This window comes from Amblyraja radiata, chromosome 12 (genome assembly GCF_010909765.2).
Source record: "Amblyraja radiata isolate CabotCenter1 chromosome 12, sAmbRad1.1.pri, whole genome shotgun sequence".
Taxonomy (NCBI): domain Eukaryota; kingdom Metazoa; phylum Chordata; class Chondrichthyes; order Rajiformes; family Rajidae; genus Amblyraja; species Amblyraja radiata.
In genome coordinates, this window is record NC_045967.1 from 560,682 (window position 1) to 587,275 (window position 26,594).

Below are 26,594 nucleotides of genomic sequence, written 5' to 3' on the forward strand. Positions count from 1 at the left end.
TCACAGCCCGAGCTGCGCCCCCTCATCCGCAACCCCAAGAACAAGACGTACCTTGCACACCATCAGCTTCTGTCCCTACGGGGAGCGTGTTCCTCTGGAGTTGGAACGGGGCTGCGCTGCTGCTGGCTGTGGGTCTCTGGGATCTCCGTGCTTGCAGTGGGCCTGGGGGTCGGTGTCCCGTTGGTCCTGACGTCTCCGGTGACTGGCACTGACCTGCTGGCATCGCCGACGTGAAGACAGTGCAAAGCCCCCGCGCCGGTGCAATGGGCGGGGAGCTGAAGAGGGGAGGGAAGGGGTCACACACATGGCCGGGAAGCAGAGGGGTGTAGGTGGGGTGAAACTGAAGGGAGCGACAATCTGCTGCTGCCTGCCCGTTGAGTTAAAAAGTTCCCACGCAAGACTCACGATACACTTATATCGTGAGTCTACCGTGGGAACTTTTTAACTCTGTGGGCAGGCAGCAGCAGATTGTCAATTATTAACCCTCCCGCGCAATTACCTTCTCTTTTATGAATGGGGATTCACAATGTTCATTCAAGATTTAACGGGAAAGCTCGGGAGACGGACAAGTCACTCGCACAAATAACAGAAATGCCGAGCACCCGTGGGAACTCTTTATCTACCCCCCGTTATATCGTGTGATATCGTGCTAGACCACGACCACTTCACTCTGGTTACATCTTGCGTCAAGTCACCCCGTGAGAAAGGCCTATTAGACAGAAATAATAAAACAAAGACAAAACACTGTATCAATGTTACAGCAACATTTTCCAACACAATGCATTACTGCATTGCAAAAACTATGTAAGGCATATATACTGCTCTACAATAATAGAATATACAGAAGTGTGCATATTCCTTTTATTAACAAATGCTCAAGAATACAAAAATGAATCAAAAAGGCTGACAAAAATGGTCACTTATAAGGTGCTTATTCTTACAAAACATTTCTATCCTCAGACCATTAAAGAAACAGACTCTAAATATCGACAGACTTTAAACTAAAAATGGGGTGATGCATACATTCATTCAGTACATGGTATTGGTCAGATGTGGTTTATACCCTCAAAATATTGGGAGAGTGACTGCTTTTGCCTGGAAAAAAACAAGGGATGTAATATCTCTGGTAAACTTTTATTCAAGGACCATGAAACATATTTGAGATGACTGGTAAAAGTACAGGCCAAGTAGAAAGGTTTTGGCCTTTATACGTTGTGAGATACAGATTATACTATTTAAAACAAAAACTAACATCTGCAGATGTTGGAAATATAAAACAACAAAATACGGGAACTACTTAGATCTGAAGCTGTATTTGCAAAGAGGTTTTAAAAGATGATTTTATAATTCTTGAGTTTCAAAGTTTGAGCTTTATTTTTCCAAAGGACGTGCTTTTAAACTGATCTCTTATCATCCTTTCCACCCAACTGCCAAGTACCCCTAACACTCCCCAATTATGGCTATTTCAATAGTGATGTCACTTCAGGAAAAATCATTTTAGTCACGACATATAGGGAATTAATTACCATGGAAATATGTTACAAGGCAATAATACACGTTGAAATTACATTATAAAATATGGAAGGTAGACATAAATGCTGGAGAAACTCAGCGGATGAGGCAGCATCTATGGAGCGAAGGAATAGGTGACGTTTCGGGTCGAGACCCTTCTTCAGACATATAAAATATGGTATTATTATTCTACATTGAATGTGTATTATTGCCTAGTGATACATATTATTTAGTGTCATTATTTGTAATATACATGTTTAATTGGCAGGAGATCGCCAAGTTAATTTGCCTGGGAATTTCTTTGCTGGTGGCACATATCAAGGTGGATTGATGTGAATGGTAAATTAGTGTTTCATGTGACTTGTGGGGTAACTAATCTCACTGCCGGTTACTGGGAATGAAAAAAACAAATGATATTTGATTTTCATTATGGACATCTCTTACAAAGCCACCATCAAAACAGAAATACTTGCTTACTGATATCATTGTACCTAAAATTATAAAATGATAGTCTTGATTTATGAATCTGTAGGTGTCATTAACATAAAATGAAACATGAAATGAAAACTGTAAAAATGGAACAAAAAATTTGAAAATACCCTGCAAAATTCACCCAGATAAAGAAACCTAATGCCATTATTCCAGTTAAACATATTTTAAAGCTAATTTTTAATGAGTGTCTGGTAGCATTTTAACACAATAGACTATTTTTTCCCTGTTAACTTTAAGAGATTTGTGAAGGCACTTACAAATGTATCTCCAAATTTGTGGCAGCTAAGGCAGGGGAAATATATACAGGTATTTGTAAGCACTTGGGAATAATTTTCCAAACAGAATAAACTCCAAAAATTAAAAAAATTGGAACACAAACATATGCATATTAACAGACATATCAATAAGGATAGCTTTTTAAGGGAACATCATGGCAAATAACTGTTTATTTCCTATACATTGGGTGTCATCTACTTCACAGGAATGACTAGATAAATGAAACATTTTAATTGCCAGAGTGGTGCTTCAATCAAGAAATATCTATTCTATGCATTATTTTTGCAGTACTAGCAACATATTACCACTGTAACACAGATTTGTACATTTACATAACAATTTATTCATCCTAACTGAGCATAACCCTATTTTTGAAATATCAGCACTCACCATCAACATTTGGAAATTTTGCATAACACTTTCATAGCCAGAAAAGGCTAATGAAAAAGATATATTTTCGAATTTAACACAGGAATTCATTATATTTATTCTTGATTTACAATATCAACTGCAGTAAATTATGGCTGAAACTACAAAGATTATGGTGTTAGAAGCCAAAAAAATTGGCGAGATAAATTGAGTAAACATTAAGTATTTATTTACTTAAAAAATAAACACTGGTCCATCCCATGAGTCTCGAAGTTTACATCTCTTTCTCTGGGAGAACTAAAACTATTCCATTTATATTTTTGGTGAGAGAAGTGAAACAAAAAAGTTTTAGGATTTTATTTGCTCCCAGATCTACAACCACCTAGGTTACTGAAAGTCATGGATTCAATGACCAAGTGCTCAAGGCTTTTATGATACATTGCAACTCAAACTCAACAATAATTAAGCCTGCACTGGCAAGAGAATATTCTCTTTCCTGCACACCCAAAGAAAGCAAAAACTAAGTCATTTTAAAATAAGTAGCAAGTCCTTTTAATATGCTTAAAAATATGAACAAGTGCATTCCTCTATCCTTCCCATCCCTCAAAAATACAATATTTTGTTAAAGAATATGCTTATAGAATTGTACATCTAGCTTTAGCCTGTCTTTTGGCTGCACTGAACAAAAAGAAAATCCAAAAGGAGTCCAAACAAGGTACGCAGTACATTGGTGCTATTCACAGATGACGGAAATAAGTATTATTTTTTAAACTGTGAAGCCTACAGTAACATTTTTACACAAGACATTTAATTTTGAAAATACTGCCAATGGAGAAATGCATTATCTTTATACTTTTACTCTACACTAATGAAGTTTGGAAATTTACATCAGTTTTGTTTTCTGTTAACTCTAAATGATTAGTAACATGCTCATATCTAGAATAAAAAAGGACTATTTAAACTCTACTTTTGAACTGTTTTTACTGGCATAAAGTCTTCCTTCTTTAGATGCAAGCCGCTTTCACCATGTGACCTATATTCATACTTCATTTTTGTAGAAGAGCAAGAATTTCAATGGTTTGCAGCAAACCAAACTGGCACAAATATGTGGCATGCTACAGATAAATGCACAAAGGACATTTTCAGAAGTGTTTTTATAGTATGTTGTTTGTGTTTTTGCACAGATTTTAAAAAAGGGACAAGTACAAATATGGCAAAGATGTGCTAATGAAAATACAAACAACAGCCCGAAAGACTGTCATACCAACGAAAAATGTTTTGCATGCTTGCATAGTTAAGTAGTGTGTGGATTTTATTGCCTCGTGGGACTTACCTGTCTTAGTTAAAGGTAAGATGCTCAATCACTAAATATTATTTCTGATTAAGTATGTATAGAATAAAACAAATGTGGCTTGATGATCAAGAATTATAAATCAGATTTAAGATACAAACATGCAGTTGGTATTGCACTGCATAGTTACTTAAAAAAGGTACCACAGGATCCTAGTTTAAGTATAAAATGGCTTTGGTACATATCAAATTTGGAATACTACTGCATGTTGTTGACCAGGTGGAAGTTCAAATCCATCAACAGAACATGTCTGTCAGATACTAAATTTTGCACAAAAGCAGCGTAGTGCACCCACAACTTATGCAATCCTCAAAAGTGAAACATGATATAGTTGGGATTCAGAAGCACAAATTCTATGATTTTTAATTTACAAACGTACGCGTTTCAACTGCGAGGAAGAATTCTAGTAAATCATTGCATGTAAAAGCCCATCATATTATGTACCTCTTTGGAAATTCAAAAAATATTTATGAATTTTGGAACATCTCACAACTACTATAACATACATTTTTTCTGGCATTCAGGAAAAGTAAATTCATAGTGCAATTTAAAAAAAATGCAATTTACATCAAATTTTGCATTTAACAAAAATAATTTGATAAATGTAACATGATGTGAGGCACTATTTTAACACCAGGCTAAACTAATATCTGATATGTAAAATAAAAAAAACAGGTCACTAGGTAGTTTCAAAATAACAAAAACAAATGTAGGTAGCTTTAAGTAAAAATCAGAAAATGAAACTACTCTGATGGACCGATGAAGAGGTAAATGCAACTGTTCTTTTTTTTTCTACATATAACCAGATTATTATCCAGTAATTTGTGTGGTCCAACATAACAACTGGTTAATAAGATTATAACCTGCCTACCACATTGGTGGTATAACATGACCAACTTTGTAACGAGGTGGTCAATCGAACACCGGAAATAAAGGTAGATTTCGCAAATTTTTTTTCATTTCTTAATCAGATCATTCTGCATTTGACTGAACTGAAGACGTTGAAAACAAGATAAACTCTAGGTAGTACAGAGTTACAGGCAGTATAACATATATAAGCAATGAATGTCATTGTTCATGAAAAAGAAGCGGTTTGGCCATACCAGCGAGGATCTTTGGTACCTGGGCAGAGATTATTTCTGCCATCATTTCAGGGAACTGTACGCTGAGAGACTGAGACTGAACAAAGAGATCGAATGAAAACTGGTGAAGTTTCCTCACTGTCTGTAAAATATAAAAATAAACTGGTAAAAGTAGTAAATAAGGGCCGTAATGTTTTTTGTTCCTTTTTTAATTAACTATTAATTAATTAACTATTGAACACAATTGTAAGCAAACTTAAGAAACTGGAATCAAATAACATACCATGCAGGTTGCCCTTCCCCATTCACCAAGATTAGACTTAATTAAATCAACATTCAGTTATTAAATATTAATATATGCCCACCAGATTCCTCAGATGGTTTCCCATGCAATCACAGGAGATGTAACATTTGAGGAGATTTAAGGCGGAGATTGACAAGTTCTTGATTAGTTGGGGTGTCAGGGGTTATGGGGAGAAGGCAGGAGAATAGGGTTGAGAGGGAAAGATAGATCAGCCACGAGAGAATGGCAAAGTAGATTTGATGGACCGAATGTCCTAATTGTGCTCTAACTTATGAACCTGTACCTACCCCTGCCCCTCCCCTCTCACTACCATCTAGGGACCGCAGCAGCTCTTCCACATGAGACAGTTTAGGTGCACCCCTTCAAATCTCGTCTATTGCATTCGGTACTCCAACATCTCCCACCCTCTGCAGTCACTCTGCTCTATTCTCTCCTCTCATCTCCCAATCCAGAGTCCCCCATTTTTCTTTAATCCTCCTTTTATCTCCTCGCCCTGTTCTCTTCCACATACATCCCTCCCTCCAGCTTTACATTGTACTCCTCTCCTTATCTGTCACCCTTTTGTCTCATTTTCGCCTTTAGCACTTTCTCTAACCATCTGCCAATCCACCTATCACTAGCTAGGATTTGTTCCACCCCTACCTCACTTTTCCAGCTCTTTACCACTTACTCCAATCAGTCCAAAGAAGGGTCGCGACCCGAAACATCACTTGTCCATTCCCTTCCAAGATTCTGCCTGACCCGTTGAGCTCCTCCAGCACTTTGTGTTTGGCCTATTGTTATACTGTATTTCCTTAACATGAGGGCATTCAAACAATATCTCAGTTTGAAAATAGTGAAGTTCATCTAACTTGCAGCATAGAAAGCATATTGACTAGTTGCACCACTGCTTGGTTTGGTAACTCGAACACCCAAGAACGATGGAGGCTGCAGAAAGTAGTGGACATTACTAGGTCCATCGCAGGTAATGACATGCCCACCATCGAAGGGATCGACAAGAAGTGCTACCTCAAAATAAAACACAGCAAATAATATCAAAGACACAAATCATCCTGGCCACACTCTCATCTCGCTGCTACTATCAGTAGTCCGGTTACCTAGTATTATTGATAATTGTATATTTATTTGTTTTGTTGAGTTGTTAATATGTCTATAAAGCTGCAGCAAGTACAAATTTGATTATTTCGTTCCCAGGGTATATGACAATTAAACTTTCTTCATTCTTGATATCAAGTCTGTCAAGTTCCCTCAGGACCTTGTATGTCTCAATAAGCACAGATGTTATTTTTCTAAATTCCAAAGAATATAACCCAATTAGTTTTGCCTTAGGACAATCCTGTTAAAGCAAGAATCAGCTGGTAAATCACCTATTTTCAATTTTAATTACATCCATATCTATATATACATATTTTGTACAAATGCATGGTTAGATTATTTTACATCCTGTATGTAGCACTGATTGTATCACAAAATTCAACATTTTAATTTGTTTTCAGACACAACGTACAACATAGAAAGGATAGAGATATAAAGAACAATATAAACGTGTTAATGTCAGCACAAGAAATGTGCATTGCTACTAGTGAAATAAATGTAAGTACTTTTAAATAGAATCTCAACTTACTATTTGCAGGGAGTCAAGGAGCTTGGTTAGTTGATAAAAACGCTGTGGATTATGTGTAGGATCCTTCCCCTGAAAGGAAATTACTCTGTCCAGTTCTTGTATGTAGTTCAAACGCAGCTCATCAAAGTATTTCTGATTTTTCAGGCCTTCAACTGGAACTGCCAAATATAACCATATATAACCATATAACAATGACAGCACGGAAACAGGCCATCTCGACCCTTCTAGTCCGTGCCGAACACGTATTCTCCCCTAGTCCCATATACCTGCGCTCAGACCATAACCCTCCATTCCTTTCCCGTCCATATAACTATCCAATTTATTTTTAAATGATAAAAACGAACCTGCCTCCACCACCTTCACTGGAAGCTCATTCCACTCAGCCACCACTCTCTGAGTAAAGAAGTTCCCCCTCATGTTACCCCTAAACTTCTGTCCCTTAATTCTCAAGTCATGTCCCCTTGTTTGAATCTTCCCTACTCTCAGTGGGAAAAGCTTATCCACGTCAACTCTGTCTATCCCTCTCATCATTTTAAAGACCTCTATCAAGTCCCCCCTTAACCTTCTGCGCTCCAAAGAATAAAGCCCTAACTTGTTCAACCTTTCTCTGTAACTTAGTTGCTGAAACCCAGGCAACATTCTAGTAAATCTCCTCTGTACTCTCTCTATTTTGTTGACATCCTTCCTATAATTGAATACAAATGAAGAGGGAAACTTGTTTTACAAACATTTACAGGCTTGACATTATTGTAGTGCAAATTGAAAATGTCCTATTTCAAATGCCTGCCATGTAAAACACAGCTTTTACATAAAACATAAAGACAATATAAACTGTAATGCTAAAATTATGAAAATCAATCAATAAAATGACAATAAAAATAAAAATCTAAATTGTTCTGTGTGCTTTCAGGTATGATTCACCTCAGCATGGCTGATGTTCGGATGGTTGTGCAACTAATAACATCCTTGGTTGCTGTGCGCATTTATCCCAGATTGCAGAAAGTGGTTTCCAGGGGAAACCCTTTGTTGTTAAATCTCACACACATACAAAAATGTGGTACAAATCTAGAATAATTTTGTTAATTAAAAATAAAAATCTTGTCTTTTCTAGATGAAAACTGTCAAGAGATGTGTACCTGAATTAATGAAAAAGTCAACCAATAGAGAACAAGTACTAAAATAGTAGTAGTTGTGAATAGTACATAAAATGTTGGTAGTGAATGTATGGTGCTCTCAGAGTAACTACAGAGAAGATATTACTAGCCTCACACATGAATATACCTTCATGAATCTTATAAGTAAGGGTAATCCTTACCAAGGGGGAGGGGGGTACTTTTTATTGAATTTTATAACTCAAAATCTTCACCAGATTATTCTATTATCTAATTATTCTATTAATCTTCGCTCATTTGATCAATTTCCAAATTCGTCAATCACCGTATTTTCCGGCAATGAAGACGCAATCTTTTACCCAAAAATAAGACACGAAAATTTACCTGTGTCTTTGTTCTTGATGTTGCTGTACTGAGGGATAGCCTCAGTAGCACTCAGGGCAAGAGTGACCATAATATGGTTGAGTTCTTCATTAGGATGGAGAGTGACATAGTTAATTCAGAAACAAGGGTTCTGAACTTAAAGAAAGGTAGCTTTGAGGGTATGAGACGCGAATTGGCCAAGATAGACTGGCAATTGATTGTTAAAGGGTTGACGGTGGATATGCAATGGAAGGCATTTAAAGACTGCATGGATGAACTACAACAATTGTTCATCTAAGTTTGGCAAAAGAATAAATCAGGGAAGGTAGTGCATCCGTGGATAACAAGGGAAATCAGGGATAGTATCAAAACAAAAGATGAAGCATACAAATTAGCCAGAAAAAGCAGCCTACCAGAGGACTGGGAGAAATTCAGAGTCCAGCAGAGGAGGACAAAGGGCTTAATTAGGAAAGGGAAAATAGATTATGAAAGAAAACTGGCAGGGATCATAAAAACTGACTGCAAAAGTTTTTATAGATATGTGAAGAGAAAACGATTAGTTAAAACAAATGTAGGTCCCTTGCAGTCAGAAACAGGTGAATTGGTCATGGGGAACAAGGACATGGCAGACCAATTGAATAACTACTTTGGTTCTGTCTTCACTAAGGAAGACATAAATAATCTGCCGGAAATAGCAGGGGACCGGGGGTCAAATGAGATGGAGGAACTGAGTGAAATCCAGGTTAGTCGGGAAGTGGTGTTAGGTAAATTGAATGGAGTAAAGGCCGATAAATCCCCAGGGCCAGATAGGCTGCATCCCAGAGTACTTAAGGAAGTAGCCCCAGAAATAGTGGATGCATTAGTGATAATTTTTCAAAACTCTTTAGATTCTGGAATAGTTCCTGAAGATTGGAGGGTAGCTAATGAAACCCCACTTTTTAAAAACGGAGGGAGAGATAAAACGGGGAATTGCAGACCAGTTAGCCTAACATCGGTAGTGGGGAAAATGCTAGAGTCAGTTATTAAAGATGGGATAGCAGCACATTTGGAAAGTGTTGAAATCATTGGTAAGCATGGATTAATGAAAGGTAAATCATGTCTGACGAATCTTATAGAATTTTTCGAGGATGTAACTAGTAGAGTGGATGAGGGAGAACCAATGGATGTGTTATATCTGGATTTTCAGAAGGCTTTCGACAAGGTTCCACATAAGAGATTAGTATGCAAACCTAAAGCACACGGTATTGGGGGTTCGATAATGATGTGGATAGAGAACTGGCTGGCAGACAAGAAGCAAAGAGTAGGAGTAAACAAGTCCTTTTCAGAATGGCAGGCAGTGGGGTACCGCAAGGCTCAGTGCTGGGACCCCAGCTATTTACAATATGTATTAATGATTTGGACGAGGGAATTGAATACCAAGTTTGCGGATGACACGAAGCTGGGGGGTAGTGTTAGCTGTGAGGAGGATGCTAGGAGGCTGCAAGGTGACTTGGATATGTTGGGTGAGTGGGCAATGCATGGCAGATGCAGTATAATGTGGATAAATGTGAGGCTATCCACTTTGGTGGCAAGAACAGGAAAGTAGACTTTTATCTGAATGGTGGCCGATTAGGAAAAGGGGAGATGCAACGAGAACTGGGTGTCATGGTACACCAGTCATTGAAAGTAGGCATGCAGGTGCAGCAGGCAGTGAAGAAAGCGAATGGTATGTTAGCATTCATAGCAAAAGGATTTGAGTATAGGAGCAGGGAGGTTCTACTGCAGTTGTACAGGGCCTTGGTGAGACCACACCTGGAGTAATGTGTACAGTTTTGGTCTCCTAATCTGAGGAAAGACATTCTTACCATAGAGGGAGTACAGGGAAGGTTCACCCGACTGATTCCTGGGATGGCAGGACTTTCATATGAAGAAAGACTGGATTGACTCGGCTTGTACTCGCTAGAATTTATAAGATTGAGGGGGGATCTTATAGAAACTTACAACATTCTTAAGGGGTTGGACAGGCTAGATACAGGAAGATTGTTCCCGATGTTGGGGAAGTCCAGAACAAGGGGTCACAGTTTAAGGATAAGGGGGAAGTCTTTTAGAACCGAGATGAGAAAAACATTTTTCTCATCTCGTTCACAGTGGTGAATCTGTGGAACTCCCTGCCACAGAAGGTGGTTGAGGCCAGTTCATTGGCTATATTTAAGAGGGAGTTAGATGTGGCCCTTGTGACTAAAGGGATCAGGGGGTATGGAGAGAAGGCAGGTACAGGATACTGAGTTGGATGATCAGCCATGATCATATTGAATGGTGGTGCAGGCTCGAAGGGCCGAATGGCCTACTCCTGCACCGATTTTCTAAGTTTCTATGATAGCCAAGCCTATCCCTCATTGCTGGTAGCCGATGGGATGCGGCTGTAAAGTTGGAAGTGGCTGTAAGACTGGGGGAGGAGAGTTCCTTTCACAGCATGTGGGGAGTCTGGCCCGGGTCAGCACTGGCAGGATGGTTGACAACGAGGGGGTCGGGGGATCATGCCAGCAACTCACTCACTCACTCACCGCTGCGCTCCAGGCGTAGAGCCACCGTATTGTGGCCAGGGAGAGAAATAACTAGGGTGGCTGCGAGCGGCCACCAGGATCGGACAGTGAGGGGACAGCTCAAGAGCAAAGTTCATAGAGTGGAGCGGGTCAGCGGAGCTTACTCCTATGTCAGTGCGATCCTGCTCCCGGCGGCAGTCGGAATTTAAGGATTTGCGGGAAGTAGCTGACATGAGATAGGCCGGCGAGCGGCAGGAGAGAGGTGTTCAGACGGAGAGCACTGCCAGAGATGAGCGGGCCGGCAGAAGGCGCTGAAGTGGTGGCCGGTTCCGCTGTCCGGTCCCGGCGGCCGCTCGCAGCCACCCGAGCTACTTCCCCCACCCCCCCCAGCCACAATGTGGTGGCACCTCACCCGGAGGGCCGCGGCAGCGGAGAGTGAGTGAGCGCTGGCATGATCCCCGACCCCTCATTCTCAACGCTGCTGCCCGTGCTGACCCGGGCCAGACTCCCCATACGCTGTGAAAGGAACTCTTCCCCAATTGGCCCCTTGAACTAGTATTGTCATTCAATAAGATCACAACTGATTCAACTTATCCCGGTGTGCTCCTGTTTTCCCCACCATCTCTCCACCTGCCGTCACCTTCCACCCATTCAGTCATTCAGAATGGAGGAGATATGTAAGCCTTGGGCAAATTGAATACTTACTTTCTTTATTTAAAACTTTTTTTTTTTGAGCGTGAGAAATTCAATGCCCTACCAGCCTTTTTTCAAAATTTAGCAACTCAAAATGGCGGTGCGTCTTCGACGCAGGTGCGTCTTCATTGCCGGGAAATACAGTACATTCTTTTTGTTCTCTTCTATCTACTTTCTCTTCTCCTAAGGCTTCCCGACAGCCCCCGAGGCTGTGGACTGGGAACGCAACCAGAGGCCTTTATCGAGGCGCTGTGGTCCCGATGCCTCCTGGATCGCCGCATAGAAATCCGGGTCGGGGCCCGGCCGGGATGAAGCCGGGTCGGGCGAAGTGGCTGACGGAGCTCGTGGCTGGGGCCCGGGTCGACATCACGGAGACGTGATGTGGGGCGTCGACAGCGGCAGCGTTGAAGCCTCACGACAATGGGGCCTCGGCGGTGATGAAGCCTCGTGGCGGCGGCGATGCCTCGCGGGTCGACGTTCGATGAGAGCGTGGAGGATCACCGTGAGGGGGGAGGGGAAGAACAATGGAGGACCTGGCGTGGGGGGACGGTCATGAGGGGGGAGGGGGAATGGACAATGGGGACCCGGCGTGGGGGAACTGTTGGTGGGGGTGTGGACAAAAGGGGAAGCCAGCGTGCTTTGTAACTTTTTCAGTGTCGTAGGTGGCTGCTATTTGTAAACATTGTTTATGCAAGCAAAGAATCTCGCCGTGCCTAGTCACATGTGACAATAAAGTGTTCCTATTCCTAAAAACAATTTTGTTTACCTTCATCTTTTCCAAGTAGTGTTGAGGGGGCACTGATCTGAAAAATAACTTGGTTTCTCCCTTCAAGTATGCTGCGTACCTGCTTAATAGGCCAGTATTTTACTTCTGCTTTAACCTACTCTATTTTCACATTGAAAAATTGAAGAAAAATAGAGTAATGGTATGAACATAACCCTCATAGTTAGAAACTAGATTGAGCTAATATTGGGTGGTAATTTGGTATCTTTAAGCTTCCCAAAAATTACAATTAAGATACATCAATTTTTCTGGCATCTCAAATAAAACTGTCCATACTTACTGATGCTAAACAGTAGCAACACTTTCATGCAAAGGAACTCATCCTGTGAGAGTTGCAGCCACTGAAACTCCTGGGATAGATGCTGCATTTCCATACAAAGATTATACATAGTTGACTTTTGCATCCGTTGCCTGTAAATGCATGATAATATGTGAGCAGTGGCAAGTAACAAAATCAACAGTATATGGTTATCTAACTTCCATTCTTCTGTTGTTTGTAATAATCACAAATACTTTTTTGCTATTTGAAATAATCAGCTTCAAGGTTATTTCATCAAATCACTATAGAATGTGTGTAAATATCCTCTGGTAACTATCAATAAAATGGAAAATGGCCTGTAACTTTTTTCTAAAATCATATTTCAATCTGAAACAAAGTTTGGGTTACAAACTTAACAGTTTTGTAATAAAACTTTTACCAAAAACACAAAATGGTTCAGTCACTTTAGACATTCAGGTATATTAATACACCCCCTTTCCAATGCTAATGTTGAAACTCGCTTGTTTTGACATCATCTGATCTTTCCAGGAAAATAAAAAATGACAGTGCACAAAGATGAAATATAACAATTTGAACCTTGTAGAAAATGTTTCAATTTAAGAAGTTGTAAAGGCTCTATAAGTAAACTAACTGTTAGAATTAATAGTGGTACATGAACTAGGCATATCAATTAGGTAACATTAAACACATACATTCAGCGAAAGTCAATTAAATTGAAAAATGGCAATAATACATGGAAATATTTTAAGTACATAGTACAAGGAGGGTAGGACAGTGGCTGGTAGGTGATAGATGGAATCCAATGGAGTGGAGATGATGTCCTGTTAGAACCAGGATTGTGTGTGTGTGTGTGTGTGTGGGGGGAGATGAGCAAACATAGAAGAAAATCAAGAGGATGGGTGAGTGTGTGTGCCAAAAGAGGTGTGGGTTAACAACCTAGTAAAATCAATGTTCATACCATGGGGTTGTAAATTACCCAAGCAGAATAAAATATGCCATTCTTCCAGTTTGTATTTGGTTTCACTATGGCAATGGAGAAGACTGAGAATAAACAAATTGACGTGGGAGTGGGAAAGAGCGTTAAAATGACGTGCAACTGGAAGCTCAAGATGGTTGAGGAGTCAAGAGTGCAGGTGCTGTATCGTCTACACTTGATTTCATTAATGTACAGGAGACCACATTGCAGGTGTACCTGTTCCTCACCCGGAAAGAGTGTTTAGCTCCTTGTATGATGGTGAGGGAGGAGAAGGAACAGATGTTACACCTACTTTTGCTGGGAAAAGTGCCAGGGGATTGTCAGGAGTGGACTGGAAGGGCTGCATGGACCAGGGAGTCACAAAGAGAGTGGTCCCTGTGGAAGGTAGAAAGTGGATGAAAGGGGAAATTGAGATTTTGCTGTCACACGTATTTTTGTTATAACCACACAGCAATTTATTTTTAGTTGTCATGCTAGAAACTGTAATGCTCAATATGGTATTTGTATAATAAATGCCACCAGATATTGTAATTGATTCTCATACTACATTTTCGATCACCCATCCTGTGTTCCTTTTACCTGAGTCAGTTCAAGCCTTAGCACTCCAGACTGAGTGGGGTTTGTGCATTCTAAAATTGGACTTTAAATGTACCTATTTTGTGAACCTGTTTCTTTCACAGGTAAATCATTTGATTTCAGCCTGATTCTTTGAGTCCAGTAGTTAACATTATATTAACTATTGGACTTTTAGTTTAGTTTAGAGATACAGCGTAGAAATAGGCCTTTTGGCCCACCCAAGTCCGCGCCGACCAGCAATCACTCGTAATTTAGTTCTACCCTATACACTAGGGGCAATTTAAAGAGGCCAATTAAAGTACAAACCAGCATGTCTTTGAAAAATGGGAGGAAACCGGAGCACTCAGAGAAAACCCACGTGGTCATAGGGAGAACGTGCAAACTCTGTGCACATAGAAATTGTAGTCAGGATCGAACCAAGGTCTCTGGTGCTGTAAGGCAACAAGTCTATCGCTTCATCACTGTGCCGCCCTAATGACTTCTGATATGGAAATTCAATTACCAAAAGCTTTTCTGTATTCCACAATTTTACTCCATCTAACTTAAAAGTTTTTGAACTCCTGCAGAAAGGGACATGCATGAAAGAACATAAGAGGAAATCACGGGCTTCTTGTCGATTACCCAGCCACTACAAACTGATCATTTAAGATGGAACCACTGCAGATGTGATCCCCAGTTTATAGTGCAAGAATTTTTTTTGTTTTAATTTCAACATATGATGTACACCGATTAAGTTTATAATCAGTACATCTTTAATCACCCTACAGGAAAGGAAATCAGACATCCTTTAATATAGTATTAAAATCTTGGACATTATATGCACTTCTTGGAAATATTAATAACATCAAATGTTTAATCTTGCTTTTTCCTCCTGCAAACCTAGCTCCCCATCCTTGTTCTATATGCTCTTCTGTACTCTTACATCTCTCAATTGGAAAGATGAAGTGGGTCCCTTTTAAAACATTTCCGAGGAAATGCTTATTGTGGCCTTGACAAACATAAGGGTTAGCACTACGAATCCCAGTTGTGGAGACACTGGTATCGTTGTCTCGTTTCTGGATTTTTAACTTAAGTATTGTGGGTTTTTGTTAAATATAAAATATGATATTTTTATGTGATATACCATGATTTTATATATATTTATGATATTTGATATGCAATGCATTTTTAATGTAATGTTGCCCCTTGTCTGGACCTTGAGTCTGTAATAAAGTTTATTATTATTATTATTATTATTATAGGGATTCTGCAACTTTGCCAATTTGAAAAGAGGGGAAATATGTTCTTGCTTTCTGTTGGACTCGTAATATCTCCCATCAGTAAGTGTAACGTTTCGTAGATGATTACAGATGACAGCTTTTCATTCACATAAGAAATGCTGTTAATTACAAATGGCTGAGATAGAGTGTAAAACTTTGTTTTATATGTTATTCAGCAGACCATATCATACATTAATGCAATCATACCATACAGGAGTATAACAGGTAGTGCAAAATGAGAAGGGAAACAGAGTGCAGACTATAGTGTTACAGCTACAGAGGAAGTGCAGGAAAAAGGTGCAAGGGCTGCACTGATAAAGATCAGAATACTTCCTTAGCATACAAGCAGGGAAGAAACTGTTCTTGAATGTGGTGGTATGTGCTTACAAGCTTTTGAATTTTCTCCTGACATTAGAGGGGAGAAGAGAAAATGACTGAGGTGTGAGTGGTCCTTGATTACATTGGCTGTCTTCCTGATGCAATGTGGTGCAGATGAAGTCAATGGGGAGGTTGAGGGCAGGCTGGTTTGTGTGATGGACTTGGCTGTGTCCACAACTGTACAATTTCTTGAGCAGATTGGTTGCCACACCAAGCTGAGATGCATCTTGACAGAATCCTTTCAATAGGTGGTCTGTAGAGATTGGTATACGTGTAATTCCTAATATAAAACTTTGACACTCATGCTGACAAGTGGTAAAGCAAGAATTCATATTCCACATTTTCCTCAATTGCCCAAGTCTCAAGATCCCTGTCCACATGAATTCTTCAAAAGGAACGTGCCTTAAATCTTTAAGAACTATGTCATAGTGCATGTTTTGTTGTACAATTTTTTAAACAGATAAATTATCAAATCTGTTCATCACATTTTAAGCACATATTTTCTAGTGTTCTTGTCTGGCGGTCTGCAAAGCAAAATAGAAAGTTGGTCGCTCAGGATCAGACTAAGTGCCGGCATTCTCTAAGTGGCAGACCAATTATACAAAATTACATTTTAGCAGGGCATTTCATGGTGTAATACAGTCCTTGTAAAATACCATGTCCATTAATTTAGTGCAACATGGGCCATGCACAATTTATTAATATTCTCTCCTTGCAAACACTGATGAATTTGTTGTCCTATTTGTAACATTTCCTAAATGTTTTCTTCCTTTTAAATAAGTAAATTGAATTCTACAACTGTACAGCATTTGAGGCAGCTATCTGACCCATAGTCATAGCTGGCTGCTCTTCCCACCCCCCATACTTTATTGCCATTCCCTCCAAATTTTCTCCAAAGTATTTATTCTAAATGCCTTTTGAGTAACAACTGAATTTTCATCCACTACTTTATCAGGTTGTGCATTCTAAAGCCTAAGCACTCATTGCATTAAAAAATATATTCGATATTAGAAACATAGAAATTAGGTGCAGGAGTAGGCCATTCGGCCCTTCGAGCCTGCACCGCCATTCAATATGATCATGGCTGATCATCCAACTCAGTATCCCGTACCTGCCTTCTCTCCATACCCTCTGATCCCCTTAGCCACAAGGGCCACATCTAACTCCCTCTTAAATATAGCCAATGAACTGGCCTCGGCTACCCTCTGTGGCAGAGAGTTCCAGAGATTCACCACTCTCTGTGTGAAAAAGGTTCTTCTCATCTCGGTTTTAAAGGATTTCCCCCTTATCCTTAAACTGTGACCCCTTGTCCTGGACTTCCCCAACATCGGGAGCAATCTTCCTGCATCTAGCCTGTCCAACCCCTTAAGAATTTTGTAAGTTTCTATAAGATCCCCTCCTAAATTCTAGAGAGTATAAACCAAGTCTATCCAGTCTTTCTTCATAAGACAGTCCTGACATCCCAGGAATCAGTCTGGTGAACCTTCTCTGCACTCCCTCTATGGCAATAATGTCCTTCCTCAGATTTGGAGACCAAAACTGTACGCAATACTCCAGGTGTGGTCTCACCAAGACCCTGTACAACTGCAGTAGAACCTCCCTGCTCCTATACTCAAATCCTTTTGCTATGAAAGCTAACATACCATTCGCTTTCTTCACTGCCTGCTGCACCTGCATGCCTACTTTCAATGACTGGTGTACCATGACACCCAGGTCTCGCTGCATCTCCCCTTTTCCTAGTCGGCCACCATTTAGATAATAGTCTGCTTTCCTGTTTTTGCCACCAAAATGGATAACCTCACATTTATCCACATTATACTGCATCTGCCAAACATTTGCCCACTCACCCAGCCTATCCAAGTCACCTTGCAGTCTCCTAGCATCCTCCTCACAGCTAACACTGCCCCCCAGCTTAGTGTCAACCGCAAACGTGGAGATATTGCCTTCAATTCCCTCATCCAGATCATTAATATATATTGTAAATAGCTGGGGTCCCAGCACTGAGCCTTGCGGTACCCCACTAGTCACTGCCTGCCATTGTGAAAAGGACCCGTTTACTCCTACTCTTTGCTTCCTGTTTGCCAGCCAGTTCTCTATCCACATCAATACTGAACCCCCAATGCCGTGTGCTTTAAGTTTGTATACTAATCTCTTATGTGGGACCTTGTCGAAAGCCTTCTGGAAGTCCAGATACACCACATCCACTGGTTCTCCCCTATCCACGCTACTAGTTACGTCCTCGAAAAAATCTATAAGATTCGTCAGACATGATTTACCTTTTGTAAATCCATGCTGACTTTGTCCAATGATTTCACCACTTTCCAAATGTGCTGCTATCCCATCTTTAATAACTGACTCTAGTAGTTTCCCCACTACCGATGTTAGACTAACTGGTCTGTAATTCCCCGTTTTCTCTCTCCCTTCCTTCTTAAAAAATGGGGTTACGTTTGCTACCCGCTACTCCAGAATCTAAAGAGTTTTGAAAGATTATTACTTACGCATCCACTATTTCTGGAGCTACTTCCTTAAGTACTCTGGGATGCAGCCTATCTGGCCCTGGGGATTTATCGGCCTTTAATCCATTCAATTTACCCAACACCACTTCCCGGCTAACCTGGATTTCACTCAATTCCTCCAACTCCTTTGACCCGCGGTCCCCTGCTATTTCCGGCAGATTATTTATGTCTTCCTTAGTGAAGACGGAACCAAAGTAGTTATTCAATTGGTCCGCCATATCCTTGTTCCCCATGATCAACTCACCTGTTTCTGACTGCAAGGGACCTACATTTGTTTTGACTAATCTCTTTCTTTTCACATATCTATAAAAACTTTTGCAGTCAGTTTTTATGTTCCCTGCCAGTTTTCTTTCATAATCTATTTTTCCTTTCCTAATTAAGCCCTTTGTCCTCCTCTGCTGGTCTCTGAATTTCTCCCAGTCCTCCGGTATGCTGCTTTTTCTGGCTAATTTGTACGCATCATCCTTCGCTTTGATACTATCCCTGATTTCCCTTGTTATCCACGGATGCACTACCTTCCCTGATTTATTCTTTTGCCAAACTGGGATGAACAATTTTTGTAGTTCATCCATCCAGTCTTTAAATGTCTTCCATTGCATATCCACCGTCAACCCTTTTAGAATTAATTGCCAGTCAATCTTGGCCAATTCACGTCTCATACCCTCAAAGTTACCTTTCTTTAAGTTCAGAACCATTGTTTCTGAATTAACAATGTCACTCTCCATCCTAATGAAGAACTCAACCATATTATGGTCACTCTTGCCCAAGGGGGCACGTACAACAAGACTGCTAACTAACCCTTCCTCATTACTCAATACCCAGTCTAAAATAGCCTGCTCTCTCGTTGGTTCCTCTACATGTTGATTTAGATAACTATCCCGCATACATTCCAAGAAATCCTCTTCCTCAGCACCCCAGCCAATTTGATTCACCCAATCTATATGTAGATTGAAGTCACCCATTATAACTGTTTTGCCTTTGTCGCACGCATTTCTAATTTCCTGTTTGATACCATCTCCAACTTCACTACTACTGTTAGGTGGCCTGTATACAACACCCACCAGCGTTTTCTGCCCCTTAGTGTTTCGCAGCTCTACCCATACCGATTCCACATCCTCCAAACTAATGTCCTTCCTTTCCATTGCGTTAATCTCCTCTCTAATCAGCAACGCTACCCCACCTCCTTTTCCTTTCTCTCTATCCCTCCTGAATATTGAATATCCCTGGATGTTCAGCTCCCAGCCTTGGTCACCCTGGAGCCATGTCTCCGTGATCCCACTATATCATAGTCATTAATAGCTATCTGCACATTCAACTCATCCACCTTTTACGAATGCTCCTTGCATTGAGACACAAAGCCTTCAGGGTTGTTTTTACAGCACTCTTACCCCTTATACAATTATGTTGAAAAGTGGCCCTTTTTGATTTTTGCCCTGTTTCTTCTACCAATCACTTTAAATCTGTGCTCTCTTGGAATCTCAGTTTCTGCCTAACCAATTCATGGTTTAAACATTTCAAACCAAAACACCAGTTAGCCTTCGACCCCTGCATGGTGAACAAGCATGGCATCTCAAACTTATCCGTGCAACAGTAATCTCCTAATTCTTCATCCCCACACCATTCCAGGAAAGCTCTTCTGTGCCTATGCCAAAGCCTGCGCAATCTCCTTAGACTGTGATGATTAATGCTGAGATAAGAAATGTTTTCCTTAAAAATTCCAGATTTTTGATTAACTGAAGACCATCTGTTCTGGTGGAATCAAAATCCAATTCTTTGCATTGTTAATCCAGACTTCTAAATTAGTACTTCACTCACTTATCCAATATTGCATTGTTTCATCTCTCAATGGGGAGGAGAGTGGTAGGTGCGTGAAATGCACTGCCAGGGGGGATGGCAATTTCAGATATGATAGCAACATTTAAGAATTAAGAAAATAAACAATTGGCTGTGAATTAGAGGCAAGCATTTGCTTATACAGCATTCACTACACTGTCTCTTTTGGTTACTCCATTGTCAAAGTGGCGACACGGTGCCTTTATGGTAGAGCTACTGCATAACAGCGCCAGAGACCCGAGATCGATCCTGACTACGCGTGCTGTCTGTATGGAGTTTGTATGTTCTCCCCGTGACCTGCGTGGATTTTCTCTGAGATTTTCGGTTTCCTTCCACACTCCAAAGACGTACAGGTTTGTAGGTTAATTGGCTTGGTATAAATGTACTTGCCCTAGTGTGTGCGGTGATTGCGGGTTGGTGCGGACTCGGTGGGCCGAAGGGCCTGTTTCCGCGCTGTATGTCTAAACTAATCTGGCAGGGAATAGAGGGATATGGACCATGTTCAGGCAGATGAGATTAGTTTAGTCTGGCATCATGATTGGTACAGACATGGGCCTGTCCTGTAAACAAGTAATACTTTGATATTCTACCCCATTCATGCAGAGGTCTGTACATTTGAATTTGTTCCAATTTTACAGACCTCTGTAAGTCAATCGTGTTCATATGTTGGACACGATCAGTGTTATAATGAATCGTGTCAGAAGCACATAAGTCTGGTAAGAAAATTACTAACAGTGGAGAGAGAGGGAAACTAATTCTGTTGCTTATAGGAATGAACGTATGTATGTACATCAGACGTTTGCATTTAGTATTGTGGGAGATCGCTCAGATGTAGGAGTGTCCATAAGTCGTGTGCTCAGAGCCCAGGGTTGTCCTGTAGAAGCGTACAAAACAATTAATTACAGTGCAGAACAGGCAACAGTTACTTTCAGGTTTACATCCTATAGAGAATTTGTCAAATATCATTATAGAATCCAATGAAACGGTGAAATCTCCAGCAGAGAAGGAATCAAACTACCCACTGTGTAGGCAAGCTATTTGTTGGAATAATCCTAATCAAGCAATAAAATGTGTTAGAACCACAAAATCAGCCTCAAAGATTGCATTTTGTAGTCATTAACGAAACCTGGTTACAAATCCAACGTGATGGGGACTAAATCTTACAGACTATTAAAACCTTTAGAAATAATTGAGAAAATGGGAAGAAGGTGTAGTAGCACTACTGGTAGCGGCTGTAATTTCCACAGTAGAAAAGGAACTTCAGTGAAGAGGATCAAGAAATAGAAATAACATAAATAATAGTCAACGACCAGTAAAATAGAGAAGACCCTGGCAGAAGTTGTGCGGGGACTATAGTTTAGTCCATGGGTCTCCAAACTATGTCCGTAGGCCACATCCGACCCGCCACGCGGTTTTATCTGGCCCGCAGCAAGCTCTTAACACGTTCCGTGCGGCGGGCTGTAAGCGAGTTCAGTATTCCAACTGCGCATGCCCAGGTCATCGGGCACTCGCCATAAACATTGCGGGAGCGGATCTGCTGTTATCAGACCTTCGTTTCTAACAAGAGGAATCGAATATAGGAGCAAAGAGGTCCTTCTGTAGTTGTACAGAGCCCTAGTGAGACCATACCTGGAGTATAGTGTGCAGTTTTGGTTCCCTAATTTGAGGAAGGACATTCTTGCTATTGAGGGAGTGCAGCATAGGTTTACAAGGATGGCGGGACTGTCATATGCTGAGAGAATGGAGCAGCTGGGCTTGTACACTCTGGAGTTTAGAAGAATGAGAGGGGATCTCAATGAAACATATAATATTGTTAAGGGCTAGGATACGCTAGAGGCAGGAAACATGTTCCTGATGTTGGGGGAGTCCAGAACCAGGGGCCACAGTTTAAGAGTAAGGAGTAAGGTATTTAGAACGGAGACGAGGAAACACTTTTTCTCACAGAGAGTGGTGAGTCTGTGGAATTCTCTGACTCATAGGGCGGTGGAGGCAGGTTCTCTGGATGCATTCAAGAGAGAGCTAGATAGGGCTCTTAAAAATAGCGGAGTCAGGGGATATGGGGAGAAGGCAGGAACGGGGTACTGATTGGGGATGATCAGCCATGATCACATTGAATGGCGGTGCTGGCTTGAAGGGCTAATTGGCCTACTCCTGCACCTATTGTCTACTGTTTCATCCGGTGAGTGAGCGAGATCGTGCTGCTGCATGGGGTCAGGCCCGGGTCTCCGCGCTGCAGACGCTGTTGAGTTGCTGCTGGGCCGTCCCCGTCCCCTCCCAGGTGCCCCGTCCCTATCCAGGGGCAGCAGGAGGTGTCGGCCCAGGCTTGAAGCCAGCGCGTGGGGATGACGCGGGCTCCAGCTCGGCTCTCTGGGGGGTCGCTGGTCGGCGCGGACCCAACTACCAGTTTAGTCCCTGGTGGACTCTTCGGGAGTGGGAAACAGGAGGAGTGAAATGTAAAGCAAGAAAGGTATATAAATGGAAGAGGATAGCGGAGAGGCAAAAGGGGGGAATAAAGGTGAGATGATCCTGAGTCCCTCATTTCCTTCCCCTCCAACCCGTTTCACCTATATCCATCTCTCATCACCTGTCCTTCCCTCCACAGATTGCCTCACCCACTGAGTTCTTCCTACATTTGGTGCTTTGACCTTAAATTTTAGGTTTGAATCTTTCTGATTAGGTTTCTGCACTACCTTTGAACCAAATCACTAATGACATATTTAATACTGTGATCTACCCCACCTCAGTGTTCAAAGGCTGCCTACAACTAATGAAATGAGATCTCCCTTCAATGTCTCTCCTGTTGTCCACTTTGGTAGGACCACACTCTCTTCATTCCATTCCTTCTCTGACAGTCATAGCCACAACTTATTTTCTTCTTCTATCCACAATTCTTTTATCTTATAATAAATTTATTTATGGGCGCCTTTCAAGTGTCTCAAGGACAAAAAAATCTTAGACATTTTTGTCTTGGATTAAGATCCAGCACAAAAGCGATTAAACACACTTATGGTGTGACATGATGGCACAGCAGTAGAGTTGCTACCTACAGCGATCGAGACCAGGTGCTGTCTGTACAGTTTGTACGTTCTCCCTATGACTTCATGAGTTTCCTGCTGGTGCTCCGGTTTCCTCTCATACACTCCTCCCAATTTGTAGGTTAATTGGCTTTGGTAAAATTTATAAATTGTCCCTAGTGTACAGGGTGATCGCTGGTCAGTGCGAACTTGGTGGGCTGAAGGGCCTGTTTCCATGCTGTATTTCTGAAGTCCAGAGTCTAAACCAGGAAATGCAGATGCAGGCTTACAAAAAAAGGACACAAAGTGCTGGAGTAGTCCAGCAGATCAGGCAGCACCTCTAGTACATGGATAGATGTTATAGAATCGGGATTTTACATATTCTGTTGTGCTGCTGCAAGTAAGAATTTCATTGTTCTATCTGGGATATATGACAATAAAACACTTGATTCTTGACTTATTTTAGCTCATCAATGTATTTGGGCAGTAACATAGAATTCTTAATGAATTATTCACTTGAGTGAAGTGATTGTGGAGTCAACAAGACGACCGCTGCCAGGTCTATGTCTGCGGTCGCATGGTTTTCTCTAAGTAGAGAGTAAGCTCTCTTTATTTTTTCCTACGGCCAGCAAAAATGTGCCAAATATATAATGTGGCCCTCATGCTGAAAAGTTTGGAGGCCCCTGGTTTAGTCGTTAGGGACTACGCTGTGAAATAAGACTTTATTTATAATTATATCTATCAGGAGTACACATTGTTAAAGAGGTTATAATGGAAGAATCCAATTTTCACAAAAAATAGGGAAAACAATTTAAATAGTAAAATTACAAATCTGCCGATGCTGGAAATCTAAAACAAAAATGGAAACTTTGAAAATATTAAGGTCAGGTTGCACCTATGGAAAGAAAAACAAAGTTAATGTTCTAGGTCATAGCCCCTTCATTAGAACTGAAAATGGGACAAACGAAACATAAAGCTGTAGGTAAGTTGGAGGAGGGAAATGTCTCTGATAGGATAAAACCGGATGACCATGGGAATAATCAGTAAACCAGCTTACCTGGTCAACAAGTGAATGGGAGCAGTTAAAGGGTGAGAACATAGACAGAAGAATGTCGACAAAAAAATGTGGGACTTGCAAAATGTAGAGCAGAAGGACAAACCAAGCAGATCAGGCTTTTTTCTCTCTGCGAATGAAGGACATGCTCAACCTGACCTCTTTAGCCACGTACTGGTGCAAATATTTCTAAATCTGGTATCTAAATCTAAATTTTATTAGTTGTTTAAGTTATGACATCGGATGGAAGCTGCATACCAAATCTCGTTGCACATATGTGCAATAACAATAAGAGATATTATTATTATTATTTCAACGTCACCATGTCAAGCCCCCTTGGGGTATTACAAGTTTGAATACGGTCATCCCTTATTCTCCCTTCTTCTGGTGCCAATATGAATCTGACCCAAGTGTTTTTTTATTTTCTGAAAGTTATTTTTTGCTAAGCAAATCATCCTGACCTGGATATGATAATGAGCTGGGTCAGGGCAGCACAACCCGACCTAAACCAAACCCAAATGCTTTATCATTTAAGTAGAAATTCGACCTGATCCAAACCAATCAACTAGCCAGACTCAACTATAGAGCATTTGTCCGAGGCAGTAATCAAGAGGTTATCAGCCTTGCGGTTATATTTTTCTATCCTAATCCCTAAATTTACTTTTGAAAAACATTAAATGTACTTTAGTAGCTGTCACAAATTTCAACATGGATCACTAGTGCAGGTTACATTTTTTAGGATATGCTGCAACGTGGAATCACTTATGTTTTAGGACTTCATAGCAGCAAAAGGGTGTGTAGACTCAAGTATCACATATAAACACCATTGTTTCCCATGGCTTGCATTATCAACTACCTTCCAATTCTCTAACATTTAATTGAAAGATTAATAACCACAGAAACACAGGTATCAAAATTGTTGGGACATGACCAAAAATTCCAAGTGGCAGGCTTGAAGAGGCTGGATAGTCAGAGGGATCCCACAATTTAAAAAAATGACTAAGAACAGCACATGCATTTATAATCAGCTGCAATTAAACAGCACAATGCTTTCCTTGTTAACAAAGAAATGAAGGCTTGCAATAGCATGAACTTCTCACTTAACATGATCCTTCTGAACTTCTTAAGGAGATCTCTGCCACAGTAGTGCAGTTTGCATTATGATTATTGAACAAGCAAGAAATAGTAAATCTGCATGGGTAATATCTTCATTATTATTTATATGAAGAGAAGTCATCAGATGATCAGACACTATAATGAAAGAAATATTTGCCAGAGAATCCCTAGAGTGGTTAATGACAAAAATAGTTCATACATGGATATCAGAGCTTCATAATCAATTTCCTGGCCATGAAGAACAACAGAACATTTGCGCTAGTTAAATTTTTAAAGCTTTATTGGCTCGAAACATTGTTTGCGAAGAAGCAAAGTAAACAGGTGCAGGAGTAGGCCATTCGGCCCTTCGAGCCAGCGCCATCATTCAATGTGATCATGGCAGATCATCCACAATCAGTACTCCGTTCCTGCCTTCTCTCCATATCCCTTGATTGTGCTAGCCCTAAGAGCTCTATCTAACTTTCTTTTTAATGTATCCAGTGAATTGGCCTCCACTGCCTTCTGAGGCAGAGAATTCCACAAATTCCCAACTCTCTGGGAGAAAAAGTTTTTCCTCATTTCAGTTCTAAATGGCCTATCCCTTATTCTTAAACTGTGGCCTTATTTCTGGACTTCTCCAACATCGGGAACATGTTTCCTGCATCTAGCTTGTCCAATCCCTTCATAATTTTATATGCCTCTAATCCATTAATAATTTTATATGTTTAAAAGAAGAAGCAACCATTATGTCATTTTTGAGATGCATTGTTTGAAGGGAAAATTGAAGTGCAATGAAAGGTACAGATACAGCAGCAGCTGTACACAATTCTACAAATAGTTTCGGCAATGGTAATAATTTAAGTTCAGGCATTATTGGGATGCTGAAAAATGCTGAGTAGATACAAAACCCATAATAGCATTTGCCAGTTAACTATTTTGTGATTTGGCAATTATACAAGAAACTTACATCACCTCCACCAAATTACCCGTCTCTAGCTTGTCACACTTGGCCGAGTATTCTTCTTCTTTTGTCACCAGCGCTGCTTAGTCTTTTGTGTCAAGACTTGTGTCTCATTGGATTTTGCGCATTTACAGGTTGAAATAATGCAAAATCATGCAAATAAAAAAT

The 26,594-nt window shown here is 40.7% G+C and overlaps 1 protein-coding gene across 1 annotated transcript in view; it reads right to left on the reverse strand.

Annotated features, from left to right (window-relative positions):
* Positions 1 to 1,120: 1,120 nt before the first annotated feature.
* ar (androgen receptor) overlaps positions 1,121 to 26,594 on the reverse strand; it is a 246,996-nt gene continuing 221,522 nt past the window's right edge. Inside the window, 3 exon segments of the mRNA XM_033030096.1 lie at positions 1,121 to 5,224; positions 7,011 to 7,168; positions 12,765 to 12,895. Of these exon segments, the coding sequence (XP_032885987.1) occupies positions 5,069 to 5,224; positions 7,011 to 7,168; positions 12,765 to 12,895 (445 nt within the window). The 3' untranslated portion in view covers positions 1,121 to 5,068.